The 14,915-nt window shown below is 42.9% G+C and overlaps 1 protein-coding gene across 1 annotated transcript; it reads left to right on the forward strand.

The window, feature by feature from the left end:
* CFAP20 (cilia and flagella associated protein 20) lies at positions 1-11,905 on the forward strand. Its single transcript, XM_010967260.3, has 6 exons — positions 1-356; positions 8,802-8,881; positions 9,607-9,718; positions 10,329-10,517; positions 10,868-10,978; positions 11,467-11,905. The coding sequence occupies exons 1-6, from the start codon at positions 273-275 to the stop codon at positions 11,470-11,472; spliced, it is 582 nt and encodes a 193-aa protein (XP_010965562.1). The 5' UTR covers positions 1-272; the 3' UTR covers positions 11,473-11,905.
* Positions 11,906-14,915: the final 3,010 nt, after the last annotated feature.

Below are 14,915 nucleotides of genomic sequence, written 5' to 3' on the forward strand. Positions count from 1 at the left end.
GGGCGGCTCGCCGCCACCATTTAAGGAGGGGAGAGCGCCGCGGTTGGCGGTTGCTGTGGTTTCTATGCTGAGGTGGGTTAGTTCTTCTGGGACCTGAAGCTCACAGACGTGGCGTCTCCCTTTCAATTTCGGCTGTCGGTGGCTGCTGATACAGAGTTCGGGAACTCAGCGTCCCTTTTTCGGACCAGAGCCAGCCCCCTGTTTTGCCTTCGCCACTTGGTGCCCAAATCTAGGTTGGCTCCGGCGCGGCTGAGGAGAAGGCCGGCGGCAAGATGTTCAAAAACACGTTCCAAAGCGGCTTCCTCTCCATCCTCTACAGCATAGGCAGCAAGCCCCTGCAGATCTGGGACAAAAAGGTCAGTGGCTGGGGGCGGCGGCGGGTGGGGTTCGGGGGCTGGGCCCGGAGTGGCGGGTAGTTGTGTCGAGTTGGGGCTCTGGGGGAGGCCAGGCGGTCGCTGCTGTGCCGTCCCCAGCCTGTCGTGACTGAGGCGCTAGATGGGGGCGTCAGGTGTAAGCAGCTGGGGTGCGTGTAGGGTGGGCGTGGCTGGGGTTCAAATGTCCTGCGGCCGTGGTGTGGTTAGAACTGTGGTCCCTCGGCGCATACTTGACCTGGGCCGTTAGGTTACTTGGCCTCGGTTTTCCCATCCAAATGGTGGGGTTGATAGTGCCCGTCTCATAGCATGAAAAGCGCACCTTCACGTGAGGTTGCTTTGGGGACGTGCAGATGAAAGGATTGCTGTTAACTGATTTCACAAATATTTACTGATACCCTGCGTTGTGCCAGGCACTGTACTGGGCACTAGACACAGAGCCTTTGTTCCAGGCCCCCTTATAAAGGCACAGCCAGAACTCAGTTATGTTTGGGTTCATTCATTTGCTCCCTTCCTCCCACTGATCCCAAAGAAGCCAGAATTAGATGACCTTTGGCACCATCTCCACACTCACTGTGACTTGGGGTCTGTACTCTGTCTTCAGTGGCTGACTTCTCCCTCAGGAAAATTGCAAGATGGTGATAGTCTTGCCTGGGTTAACAAGCTCAAAGCCACGTACGAACCTCATCATCTTTATTAAGGCATCCACTGGATGATACTTTCACTGACTCCAGGAGATGGTAACCTTGCCTACTTTCTTGGAGATGTTGATTAGGGGACATGTGTGTCTAGCAATCTGAGTTGGTCTGCATTTTATTACATTGATATTTCCTTTTTCATGCAAATTCCCATTCAATCATCTGAATTTTTTTTTAAATGTAAGTTAATATAAGGCACTCTGCTGTGGAAGATAGATGATTTAGGATATAACCCTAGTACTACCCTCCTCCTGGGAAAATACGGAGAGGTGGTTATGTTGAATGCTGTTTTTATAGAGGTGGATGTGGGATAATCTGAAAAAAGCAGTTTATTGGTAATGAGGCCAAGAAGTTTGGATTTCATCTTTTTCATCTTCCCATATCCACAGATAAAAGTTTTGGGCCATGTAGAGATTAGGCCTTTTCTGCCTGTCACCACTAGGGAAGTCTGCATTCTGAGAGCAGCTTTGGGGTGGTGTGTACACAATGTTATTTTTATAAGATAGTTGAAAGATCTGAATATAATGAGTTTGGCCTTAAGCATATGTGAAAAATCTGACCAGCTCTCTTCTTTCAGTGATTCTATCCTCAAGCTAGAGATAATGACAAGAGTTACTCATTACATAGGAAAGCAGTTCCTTAATTGTTTTCCTATATAACTGAGCTTTTCAGTTCCATGGTTTTGTTCACATTGGAATAAAAAACATTGTAAACTCTGAAATTGTACCTCTACAAAGAGAACCCGGAATGAGCATACCTGGGAGCTTTGTAAGGATGATGGCTTTTCAGCCGTGGCTTGACTTAGTTATGGACTGTCAGAAGGGATGGAGAGAGTGGATGGTGCCTAGTTGAACTTGGAATTATAAAAAAACTGTCAATATGAGGCAATTGAGATAGAGAATGGACTTGATCTAGGAGGAGAGGTTTTCAGAGCAGGTGAGTGAATTTACCAACACTGAAAGAATGAATTCTAGTGCAGGGAGGCCTCAGCATTTCTATTAAGTGAAACTTTTATTAGAGTTGCCCCATTTTATCCTTTCTGGGCTTGATCTTCTGAAATGTGTTTTATTTTTCAAATGCAGCTTTTTGACTAGTCAACATGTTTACACATGGAATATAAAAGCAAAGTAACCATGGTGCACTGTGTCCCTTAACAACACCACTAGAGGTCGGATGGTAACTTAATGACATAAACACGTGTGAAAACATTGCTAGATCGACTGGCAGAATTACATGGAGTGAATTAAGCAGGCATTTTGGCAAAGAGAACCTTTAGAAGAACACTCATTTTAAGCAAAATTCTTATAGTAGTAAAAAAATGAATTACATGTTTCTACTCTTCTTCTTAGACTAGATTGAAAAATGTAATTTTCCCCCCCTTGAGGCAGAAGAAGGAAAGGGAGGAAAAAAGGGATAGTTTGGGGCCAGATCCGTAGGCTGTGGTGTATATGTGCTATTTCTCGACTATGTTATAAAGTCTTCAGAAAGTGCTGGGAATCCAGTTCAGTCAGGGAAACACTGGGAATTGAAATTCTTATCACAGATTTATTGAGCAACAGCTAAGGGACAGGCATTGTGTAGATCTGAGGAGATACAGAGTTGGAGAAGACATTTTTCCTGCTCCCATGGAATAAGGCCAACTTATAATAAGGGCAGAGTTTGATGAAGGGAGGGAAGGACTGTCCACATTTGTCTGGAAATGATCCTGCCCTCTGCTAGTAGGTACGTATTGGCTGTAAGTGTCTATTTTTAGTCATTACATATTTTGATTTCACAAAGCTGTACTATTTGTCTTCCTGAGTTTATGGAGAGAGAATTTCTGTAATTTGTTTACTATGAAGAACAATCTTGGCAAAATTAGATTTGGCTTCTGTTTAGACTCTGTCTCCTTATGAATATGAGGAGTGAATGCCATATTCACAATACCAGTGAATTTACAAACTGCAGTTTTGTGAGTGTGGCTACATTTGCAACACTTGCATTTATCTGACACTCTGAAGTACTCCGTTCCTCCTCCCATCTCATCCATCTAATCTCAGCTTAAACATAATTTCACTGGCAACTTAAGTTAGGTCTCCTCTGTGCTCCTGTGGCGCTTTATACCACACTGTATGGCAGCTGCTCATTTAATGTACACCCCCACTAGACTACAGGTTCCTTGAGGGGAAGAATAGTATCTTACCTTGAAACCCCAGTGCTGGAGTGTGATCAGACACCTTGGATTTGCATACTGGCTCTGTCATATGTCCTGTGCTGTGCAACCTTGGGCAAGTACTTAACTACTCAGTTTTCTAATTTTGAAATAATGCCACTTCCTTTTCATGGTTATGGAAATTAAATGAAGATGTATATAAAATGCTTAGCAACAGTTGTGGCATACAGTATTATTAAATAGGGCAGGGACCTGAGGCATTTGGTCAAGAGTAAGTGAGAAATTTACAATTAAGCTTGATTATCAGATGTGTAGGAATAGGAAGTACAGTAAAACCAGACATCTGAAATTAAAATAATTTAGTCATTGTACCATGGCTTTCCCAGTCCAAAACCTCAACAGGGCTCTAAGGCCACGTAGCCTGTGGTCTAGTGCCTCTTAGCTAGTTCTCCAGGCCTGCCTCCCTCTTAGCAGTGACCTTCTCCTGAACTGAGAGAAGTCTGCTTTCTGTCAGCTTCAGGCTTTTCTACTTGTGGATCCCTCTGCTGGGACCCAGTCCTCCCCTTTTTCACCCCTAGTCTCTGGGTCACAGCTCAGAGGCACTTTCTCAGGTTAAGTTAATTTAAATCCAGTTATAGAACCTCTGCTTCCTTCTCATCATACTGGTCATACTTGAAATTAGCTTCTCAAGGTCTTTATTCCTGACTGGACTGTAAGCTTCCTGATAGAGACCTTTGTAATTTTTCAGACCAAGAGCTTAGGAGAAATTAAGGGTTTCTTAATATTCCCTTAACTTCTGGGACCAGCAAATAATACATTATTAAAGGACTCTTATGTTTAATATAAACATTACTTCTGGTTTGTAAAGAAAATACCAGGAAGTTCTATTCCCACTTATGCCTGTGTAAAACATACAATTTTCAGTCTCTACTGATAATATCCTGAAAGTCTACTAGATGAGAATGTTAATTCATACAAGCTTGTCTATCTTTCTCTCCTCTCAACTTGTCTTTCTCTCAGCTGCTTCTGGTCCTCCCGCATTCCCAAATGAAATATTAGAAGCAGAATTTTTGTGGTTGTTGCTTGAAAATATTAGATTCCCATTCCCAGTTCATAATTTTAAAAATGAACAAAATCTCTCTCCAGAAAAAAAGTTTCCACACCCTAGCTTTTAATTAGCAAATCTTGGTACATGTTAAACTAATACAATTTCCAGTAGTAGAATTGAGAGCATTTGGACATGAAAGTACAAAAACTTTTCTTCAGATTGTCCCTGGGTCAATCTGAGGATATTCTTCATTATTCCGAATAATAGCCTTTACTACAATTGGGCAAAGGCATGGGTTTTAGTTACACTTGCCCTTTCAAGGCATTGTTAGGAAGAGAATAGTTAGTAATACACATAATTGTCCTCACTTTTAACTAAGGGGCTGTTTGTAAATGCCCAGAGTTGCCTGTCTGCTGAAGGATAGTCCCTGTTAAGTGTCACAAAGGGAGAGAAGCCTTTGATCCATTGGAGCCTGCAAGGTCCAGGCCTTGAGTCAGAGCTATGCCCAGCTCTCCCCACAGAGGTCTCCCTCTGCCTGTTCTCTGACTTAGAGCCCAGCCCTAGCCCAGAGCTGAAGTGGACAGCTCTAATGGCTTAATGTAAATTGGAACATGTGTCCTTAAGACTAGCATGCCAGATGGCTGAGGGCTCAACTGTCTGCCAGGATAAGTGGGTGGGGCCAGAAAAATGAAAGATTGGAGTAGGGAATGGATGCAATTCATGTGTTATTTTTAAAGTGCTTAACGAAATATAGAGCATTGGCCAGCTTCCTCCCTATCCTAGTAGTATTTTTCCCTCCTTGGCTTGACCCTCCTCCCTGGGGCTTGCATTGAATAAAAAGAAAAAAAAAAAAACAAAAACACAACCCAGCGTTCTTTATTAGTTGCCCCAGCAACCATGGAAAGCCCAGGAGAGTGATCGTAAGAAGGGCTTGAAGTTTCCCTTCTTGCTGTCTGCAGAGTCTGAGAACCATTCTGATTGTTAATTGCCAGTAGTCTGGGTTCTGAAGCTTCTAAAGAACCTCCAGCTCATTGTTGGAGTTGGCAGTGGGGAGAAGAAGAAAGAGGAGGACCTTATGAAATTAAAAAATACAAGATTGACTTATTTTTTGGAGGAATAAAACACTCATAGGCCACACTGCAGGAATGTGTTGTGAAATAAAAAGAATTAACAACTCTAGAACAATTGGCACTTTATAATTTAGAGAGGGAAGTAAAATACAACCTACTTCCACCATGAGCAATGAATGCTGACCAGTTCATTTTATCTTCATTTCAAAGCCAGGCCTGCCTATTGGCCTCTGAACTGGAAGGAACTAAGGAAAGGAAGTTGATATTTCTTCTGAGGCCATGTATCTTGTTATACGTGTTTGTCAGAAGCTGGGCTGAGGAGGGGGTTGCTTCCTGGAAGACCTTTATAACTTAAGGCAGTGACAGCCAGATTGCCAAGGTGGGGCAGGGGTGAGAGGCCTTGCCCCAATTTGTCCACCTCCCTTTCCCCGTTGATCTTAGTTTTAGAGCCTAGAGAAAGATTTTGGGAGGCCTCCCATCCTCAAAGTGCTCATATTGCTGATTAATTTCACCCTCACCCCTGCTCCACTCTTTTTTTTCCATTCAATTTGTGTTTGCAGCCCTTTGAACTTAATAAAGAAGAAAAATCATAATTCACTAAGGAATCAGCTTAATATGATTTTAAAGCACTGGCAGCATGTGATATGAGACTACTTGCAGTTTTGTTCTTTGAGGACTGAACTTTCTCCTTGGCAAAGTTCTATTTAGCTCGTTCTCACCACCAGGCAGGTTAAAACTCTAGCAAGACTGATGGACAAGAAGGGACTGATGGACATCCCTTCAAAAAAGCTGCCTTTTCCCCCCTCTGGGTTTTCTTGTTTTATGGGCTGTGTTAATTAATTTGGTAAGAATTAAGTTTGAGTGTGGTTGTTGATGTGTTGTGAAAGACATTTTTCTCTTTAGAAGTTAACTGAAAATCCAACTGAAAAGTTAGTTTGCCTCTGTTTTGGCTTTCAGTCTGTTGTCTTCTGTGTACAGTGTAAGGCATTGTTTTCTTCTGTAAAGACCTAACTAGTCAAATTTACTGGAGCGATGTCATCTGCTGTAAACTTTGAGATGGGCAGAAGGCAAGTTTCCTAACACTTCTTCCTGTGCAATGTGGATGGGTTTTCTGGAGCTGAGGGCAGCTTCCCATTCACTCTGGTCTGAGAGACCTGAGGGGATGTAAGATTTGAGGCCATGCTTTCAACATTGTTGGATAAATTGCAGTGTGTTGCCTTGGGCCCTAATTACTTCATCCTTTTAATTTAATCATCTGTTTGGTTTGTTGCATTCTGTGCCTTTTTAAGAATGAAGTTATAGAGAATAATTAGTGCTATGTTATAAAATTAGTGTTTGCATTTTGTTGGAATGCTGCCAGCTCTTATCAATGTGGCTGAGTCATATTATTTGGAAAAAATTTCTTGATGAATTCCTCCTTCACCAACAAGTTTGCCTGACTTTTCACAGCAGCTGTGGGCTAGCAAATAGAGGAGGAATATTGTCACTTTGGGAGCGTTTATATGGGAAATGAGGTGGGCAGTGTTGGCATGTGCTATACAGATCCAAGCCTTTGTGCTCTTAATCTCCCTTGGAAAGAGGCCCAGAATTCAAAGCAGGAGGGCATTGGATGTTGCCAGCTTTGTTTGAGAAGCACATCAATGTGATGTTTGTGACTTGAGAATCCAGAAATGCTACATTGGCAGAGATCTGGGGCATTCTGTCTCTGACAGTGGGTACCAAAGGATGATTTGTGGGAAGGCATTCTTCATGCTGGCAACCTCAGTGGCTTTGTGATATACCCTAGGATCTCTGGCTTCCTATAATAGTCCATGGTGGATATGTTATCCAGGAATTTAAAAAAAAAATCCTCCTTGAATCTCTTCATATGTGCCAACTCTTAGGGTGACAAATCCAGAAGTCAGCAAATATTTGAATGCTTAGTTTATGCTTAGCAGAGTGCTAAGCATTGTAGAACATACAAATGTTGCTTAGCACTTGATCTGTGCCCTTGAGCTTATTTTTTGAGACGATAAGGCTCACTTGCATCTTGCAGAAAAAAATGAGCAGTGATATCAGATGTCACTTGGGGAACACCGAACACACCATGAGTGGATCAAATTCACAGTAACAGAGCTCACAAGACTGATATCTAAAGACAGAATACCATAATATTAATACTAATCTATGTTGAGCAATATGACTATCAGACTCAACACTGTTCTCTCCTTATATGTGAATCTAATGGAAAGCCAAGTGATGAATCATTGAATATGACAGCCCAAGGCAGCCATTTTTGCTATAACTAGAAAAAGACCACATGCTTGTCTTTCTGATGCATCTGGTTCTAAAGCTGATTGATCTTTTTTTCATATGTTAATACATTCAGCCCCAACAGTCCATCCCTGTCTCAGAAGTGCCTTTGCATGTCTCTGCTCTGTCCATATTAGGTGCTTGAGTGTAATGCTTGAAGATTGTGCTTTCTTAAATATTTTTTGAGATGAGGAATCCATATTGAATATTGATTGCTCTCCATCATGTACTTCCTACATATGCAGCAAACAATATAAAACAATGTAGGATGAAGGGCTAAATTATGTAGTCTAGGCTACATGAGCCAGAAAAACAAATCAGAGAAGAGAGGTCAGTGTGGGCTGAAAATGCTAAAGAAGGCTTCTGTGTGTGGCACAGATGGGACTTGAATTCATATTTGAAGAACTAGAAACTTAGGGAAAAGAAGATAAGGAAGCATGAAGTGTAGGAGTAAACCTGGGGGTGTAATACTTTCATTTTTTGGTTGCCACCCTCCCTCTCAGTGACACTCTGCCTTTGACCTTTCTCACCAAAGACGTGTATGAAGCAGTATGGGGCAGTGGAAAGCCTGCTTGTTAATCCTACCTCTTTTACTTAGGATCTGTCCTTGCACTTCCCAAGTGTCCATGCCCACATCTGTAAAGTGGAAACAACACCAACTATCTTGTGACTTTTGTTAAGTGTTAGGATTGAGACTGTTGTTGCTAGGAAAGTTCCTAGTGCATAGTAGACACCTGGTAAATGTTAGCTGAATCTAGATTAAGTTCATTTCCTTGGTAAGAAATTTGTCCTGATTTATAGATTGCCAAGTTACCTGCAATTCCTGTGGTGGTTGATTGGGCTCTATACAGAGGTAACAGCATGGCTTACTTATATTCAAGCTTCAACATACCATGTTCCAAACTTCTGTGTTATGTGCCTTGAGCTACTATGCTTTTCTTTAAATAGTCCCATTCAGAAAAATATGTGAAAATGAATATATGTATATATATTCATGACTGGGACATTGTGCTATACACCAGAGAGTGACACATTGTAATTGACTGTACTTCAATTAAATAGATAAATTTTAAAAATAAATAAATAAATAGTCCCATTCAGCCTTCAAAATCATAACAAAGTTATGGCCAAATATTTCAGTACTAACCAGTTTAATTTTCTTCCTTGTAGGTGCGGAATGGCCACATCAAAAGAATCACTGATAATGACATCCAGTCCCTGGTACTAGAGATTGAAGGAACAAATGTCAGGTAGATTGTCACTCTGTTCCCCAGAGACATTGTATACCAGGAGGCAATACGTCCTAGAGGTGAATAGCATGGACTGCAGAGTCAAAGTAAGACTGCCTGGTGTGGCTTGAGCTCTGCTACTTAGCACTCACCTTGGGCAAGTTACTTAATCCCCTAGGCTTCAGTTTACTCATCTATAAAACAGGGATAATAAAGGTACATCTTCCTTATAGAGTTATTGTGAAGATTAAATAAGTGAATGTGTGTAAAACACTTAAAACCTGCCTAATCCATAGTAAGTACTGTGTAAGCCTCAGTTATTATTATTAATATTTATCCAAAGTGTGTTAGTATGGAGGTGGGGGTGTTGCAGTAACCATCCAGTGGGTGGCCAGTGTAGTTTTCAGTGCCAGGGTGGTCTTAGTTTTGGTTTTCTATCATTTGATAGTTTCTAAAAGACCAGAATTGAATCTTCTCTCACTGGAAGAACTTCATCAGATCCACTGGTCTGGCTTTGTTTTTCAGATGTTCTATTGTTGATGTCTAGTGCCATGTTAAGCTTTTGTTTCAGAGTCCAGCATTTTAAAAACACTAGCTTAGCTTAAGGGTTGAGGGATCATTAGATGACATATCTGGGTCTTTTAGATCTGCCTTCCAGTTTATCCTCTTGGACTGAGTATTATTGCTGTGCATACCACAAAGAAAAAGACAAGTAGTGTGTTTCCTGGTTTTTCTTCTTTCTACAGCACCACGTATATCACATGTCCTGCAGACCCAAAGAAAACACTGGGAATTAAACTTCCCTTCCTTGTCATGATTATCAAAAACCTGAAGAAATATTTTACCTTTGAAGTACAGGTAAGCGTACGCACATGAATCTCCATACTCTTGGCTGTACCAAAGAGGTATCTTGTGAATTTATAGGGAAAAAAATGGCCCTAGGAAAGTATTACTAATTTTTGTATGTATTCTTTCCTGCCTCTGCTGTACACTTGATGTAATCATCATTATTATGACATAATTTTGGCATTAGTAATCAAAATTTAATGCCAAGTTTTAAAAGAAGCAGTAAGCATCTCATCTAATCAATAGCTACAAGAAAATCTAACCAATAGCTATAAGATTTCAAAGCTTGAGGGTTAGAGGAGTGTTTGTTTGGAAAGTAACTAATATGGGGCTATTGTTCATCTCTAGTCTAGCATTCTTCATTTTTCAAAGGGAAGAATGTTTATGGAATCATTCTATGGTCTGAGGGCCTGACGGATGTGTTATATGTCATAAGCAGCTGCTGTTGTCTTGGCAGACAAGATAAACTAGCTACTTCCGGGCCATCTGCATCCAATGTGACCTGTCTCTGATCTGTTTATTCTCCCTTGAGTCTCAGCCTTGGGAAACCAAGCTGTGGGAGTTTCAGGTTGTTTGCTTCTTCCAAGATGGAATTACTGTGATTCTTCTCTGCATCTCATAGGTACTAGATGATAAGAATGTGCGTCGGCGGTTTCGGGCAAGTAACTACCAGAGCACCACCCGAGTCAAACCCTTCATCTGTACCATGCCCATGAGGCTGGATGACGGCTGGAACCAGATTCAGTTCAACCTGTCGGACTTTACTCGGCGGGCGTATGGCACAAATTACATTGAGACCCTGAGGGTGCAGGTACTGGCTCCTTTCCCAGATGGAGCTCCAAATGGGAGAGGGGGCTATGCTCTGCTTATCACTGACTTGTGGCCCATGTGACAGAACAGTGTGGGTTTCTGGCTAAAGTTCCCAAGTCACTGTCTAGGGGGCTTTGACCTCAGAGAGGCCCGGGACCTATTCAGGAATCTGCTCAGATGCAGTGGGAGAATATAGCAAGCAAAATCTCCCTCGTATGAGAATCTACCCCTAGGCCAAGCTGAGAAGGTGCAAAGAGATGAGGCTTTGACAGCACCGTGACAGGGCCCGAGGAGAATCAGGAAAAGAGGAAAGACAATCATATTTTGCCTCTTACTGTCTTACATTCACAGATCCATGCAAACTGTCGCATCCGACGGGTTTACTTCTCAGACAGACTCTACTCAGAAGACGAACTGCCAGCAGAGTTCAAACTGTATCTCCCAGTTCAGAACAAGGCAAAGGTAAGCCAGCCTTCCTCAGAGGAAGGCTAGACAGTGAAGCTGGAGAAGCTGTGTCCCTGGAAAGTGTTCTGTTCTACGAGTTCAACTGTTGATGTGGAGTATGGAGTACCTTCACATCATAAGATCTTAGGTCTTCTTCCACCACCAGCACTGACTCAGGAATGATCCTGTGAAATGTTCTGTTACTACTGTCTCACCTCCAGAAGGTGGTCCTGACCCTTCTGGGGGGCATCCTGCTGCTTCCTGTTCATAGGCTTTCCTTGAAGAATACCTTCCATCTGAACCTCTTACATTAGCCCCAACTTACTGTCAGCCGATCCGTCCTCTCTGACACAAGGGTGGGTGCTTATGTGCCTGCCCACTGTGACATGTATGCATCTCCCTACAGTCCAGTGACCCCTCAGGTTTCACCAGAGGAAGGGGGTCAGTGGCACTGACCATCTATTTTCTAACAACTTAGACTAATGACTTTTTTTTTTTCTCTCCAGCAATAACTGGGCTGCAACTCAAGGGATAGACCCTGGACTTGACTCTTAGTTTAAAAAGGAAACTATCTGGAGGACAATGCAAAAAACAAATATTTATATTAGTTCACTGTGCTGCGGTTCTTTTATCTACTACTTGGCGTCCCTTGTCGTGGACACCAGTGACCATGTTGAAATGCCCTAATTGCATTGTAAGTACAGTGAGGAATAAGCCGTCCTTTGATACGCGAATGTTGGAGTTTATCTTGCTGCCTGCCTCAGTGTGTGGGGAGATACATTTACCACGAGTTTACGGAATTAAAGATGTCCCATAAGGCGATTTCAGACCAATATTTCTTCCTACAGTTTGTTCTTTGTTTTATATATTACCTAAATATATGTATATGCTGTGTAATACTCATAATCCAGAAATGAATAAAATGTTATATTCTTGGTTTGTAAATTTGTTCTTAGTTTGTGTCTTTTTTAATGGTGACATTTCTCTTTCTTTGTGATGTGAAATTAGAATTCTTTCCAAAGAACATCCCATACATTCATGCTGTGAAACAGCTTGCAGTAAGCTCTTAATGTGTTAGATCTGTACATACTGATTTGGAATCAACTTCCAAGATAAACTAAATAAAAGGAAACACGCATAGTGTCTGACCAGTGGAATCATCTTACTCCAAGTGCAGCTTTAGACAAAATGGCATGTATTCCAGATTGTCCTTACACACCTCAGGAAGGTGTCATGTTGGAGACCTATGTGCTCTTTTATAACAGTCGGCACATCTCGTGTTGCTTAGCATTGGAACAGATCACAATTTCCCTATTTGAACTCCAGATGAAGTACTTGCCTTGGATTTAGGGACTTACAGGAAAAATGTTTCTTTAAACACTGGACTGTTTAAAGAACAGAACTGAAACCTCACACCGCTCTGCCTGCTCGTACTTATTCTGGGGCATGTGCTTGGTTAGCAGAATGACGTGGGCACAAATATTAGAATTTACAAAAGTTAAATGCTTACGTGTGATACAACTCTACCGTACGTAATATTTTTTTGGGGAAACAATTTTAGGGCAGAGAAGAGCATATGTAGATGATCTCATGTGACACATAGGAACTATACAGTGACTACATCTGGAGAGAATGGTTTTATCATTTGTATACTTTTTTGTATTATAAAAATGTTTCTTTGAAAGGTAATGTTTTTTAAATAGTAATATTTATGTAATAAAAATTTCAAAGTCAGAAAAGAACAAAAGGCCATCCTGGATACTATGCTCTTCCCGACACTCCCTCTGGATTTGGTTTTGTCCCACAGGATGAGGCTGGAATTGTGGGCACTGGCAATTTTGACTTTGATTAGAGGTAGAAACAGCGCTGAATTCCTTGTTACCACTGCTGCCTCCTGAGAAGTTAAATGGCAAGGAGCTCTGTTGTCCCACGTCCTTATCCTCCAGAGTGCACTCTGGGTAAGCACGACAGAATTTCTGAGGAGCGCAGGGCTGCAGGAGGTGTCGGGTGGAGGGAAAGTTGCTCCACTGCTGACTTCCATGACTCACTGAGTTCTCATTTCACCTCACAGCTGTCGAGTGCCTGACACTTAGGTGGGCTCAGTCAGGGCTACTCTGCCTTCCTCTTCCTGCTAACAACCGGACTGGAGCCGCCTTCACCACAGACGCTGCCCCCTCCTTGGAGAGTCACCATCGTTCAGTGTCGCAGAACACCCATCAGCCCAGGTGACAGCCTGCTCTCTCAAAGCCAATGCAGTCTCATCTGAATGTTGTCCCGCTTCTCCATCCTTAAACACACTAGCATTCCTGTTGTCAGACTCCATGTGCCTGTCTGCCGAGCTTTTACAGAGGGTTACAGAGGAATCCTCAGAGATGGGTGGGGGTGGGATGGTCAGTCAGGGACTTCAACAGAGCTGCTTGTCTCTGGCTGCTGTGTAGAGAAATCTTCCCTCCAATCTGGAGTCTGTTGTGGGATGAAAGATGCTTTTGTGGAGGCGAGAAAACCCGGTTAACTTTTCATCTCTCTTTGGTGCCAGGACATCAGTGGCGTGCTCCTGGAAGTCCAGAGAAATACAGTAATGCACTCTCCTCCACACAGAGCCCCTTTCACCCCAAGGCACTTGTCAGACTATGTATGGGGATTACCTCACCACCCTCTTTAGGGTGGAAGGCGGCAGCTGTTGACTTCCCAGATGCTTCACATATCCATCTGAGAGGAAGTGAGGGGGCGTTGAGGGTGCTGGGATGTATTATCTAAGCTGGACCCAGGCCAATGTGAACTGTGGCACCAATGACTGCATGGCCTCTGCCCTCAGCTCTCTAGCTCACCAGGAAGATGACGACTAATTATGAGGTCAAGGGAAGGAGGAAGGAAAGGACAAGCTGCAGGGCCTGGAGGCCTCCTCCATGGAGCTGGGGCCGGAGTGACCTTAGATTGAGGAAATTGGAGCAAGCAGAGTCACGTCACCCGGCTCCTTGGAAGTCACGGTGTGTTTTAGGAGTTGCCTTCCAAACAAGAGTGTTAGTTAATTGGCATGAAATTAAGGGGACAGGTATGTGACCATTCCCAACAGGGCCCATCTTGAGGGAGACCAGATCCACTATGTCCCTTATTTGCCACTGGCCCATTGACTGCTTCTCCTGTAGCCAGACAGCAAGACCAACTGTGCCAGTCCAGCCCCTTCCTGGGTCATTTCTCCACGAAGCAAGTATGCCAGAAAACAACCCCCAAGCTGATTTCCCTAGCACATCAGCAGCTTTGGCCAAAAGCCTCAAGTCTCAAGAATTCATTGGAAAAGATCTTGGAGCTCTTGGTGTCCGAGTCCTCTCTTCCTCCATTTTACTAATGAGAACACTGTAGTCCAGAGAGACTCGGGCTGGCTCCTCTAATCGTGGCAGGGGTGGAATGAGGACCTGGATCACCTGATGGGAGTCATATGCCATCCCTGTCCTCCCTTGTGCTGGCATCTCCCTGCTTCCTGTGTGGCTATGTCCTCTGTGTAACGGCATTGACAGGTCAGATAACGTTTGCCTAGAAGGGTGGGCTAGACTTGGCTACTCAAGAGAGCTTGAGGGCCAGACTCAGGGCTTGCCTGGTTCGTACATTCGTGGTTGCACATTAGCTGAACTTTAAGGCCTGAGGCTGAGGGTAAAAAGCTATGGGGCAAAGGTTTGTGTTTAATAGATCACAAAAGTTAACATAGGCTAATGGGAAATTCAGACTGTACAAAGAATATATAGTAAGATGAAGTCCCTGTTCCCATCCCTGACTGAAAGTATTTGAATGGGCCAAGCCAAGTTTTAACTACTTTACTTGTATTTGTTTCACTGAATTATCACAACATTGAAACAGGAACTATTATTTTCATTTTACTGATGAGAAAACTAAGGCATAGAGATTAATGTGCCCAAGCTCATGCAGTGATACCCCTGGTGGTGGAAGCACGTTTCAAACT

Source organism: Camelus bactrianus, chromosome 9 (genome assembly GCF_048773025.1).
Source record: "Camelus bactrianus isolate YW-2024 breed Bactrian camel chromosome 9, ASM4877302v1, whole genome shotgun sequence".
Lineage (NCBI taxonomy): Eukaryota > Metazoa > Chordata > Mammalia > Artiodactyla > Camelidae > Camelus > Camelus bactrianus.

Bases quoted from the DNA above. Each gene is read 5' to 3' on its own strand.
- CFAP20 (XM_010967260.3), top strand. From the start codon at position 273: ATGTTCAAAAACACGTTCCAAAGCGGCTTCCTCTCCATCCTCTACAGC. The intron at 357-8,801 runs GTCAGTGGCTGG...TCTTCCTTGTAG, and splicing joins TGCAGATCTGGGACAAAAAG to GTGCGGAATGGCCACATCAA. The intron at 8,882-9,606 runs GTAGATTGTCAC...TTCTTTCTACAG, and splicing joins ATTGAAGGAACAAATGTCAG to CACCACGTATATCACATGTC.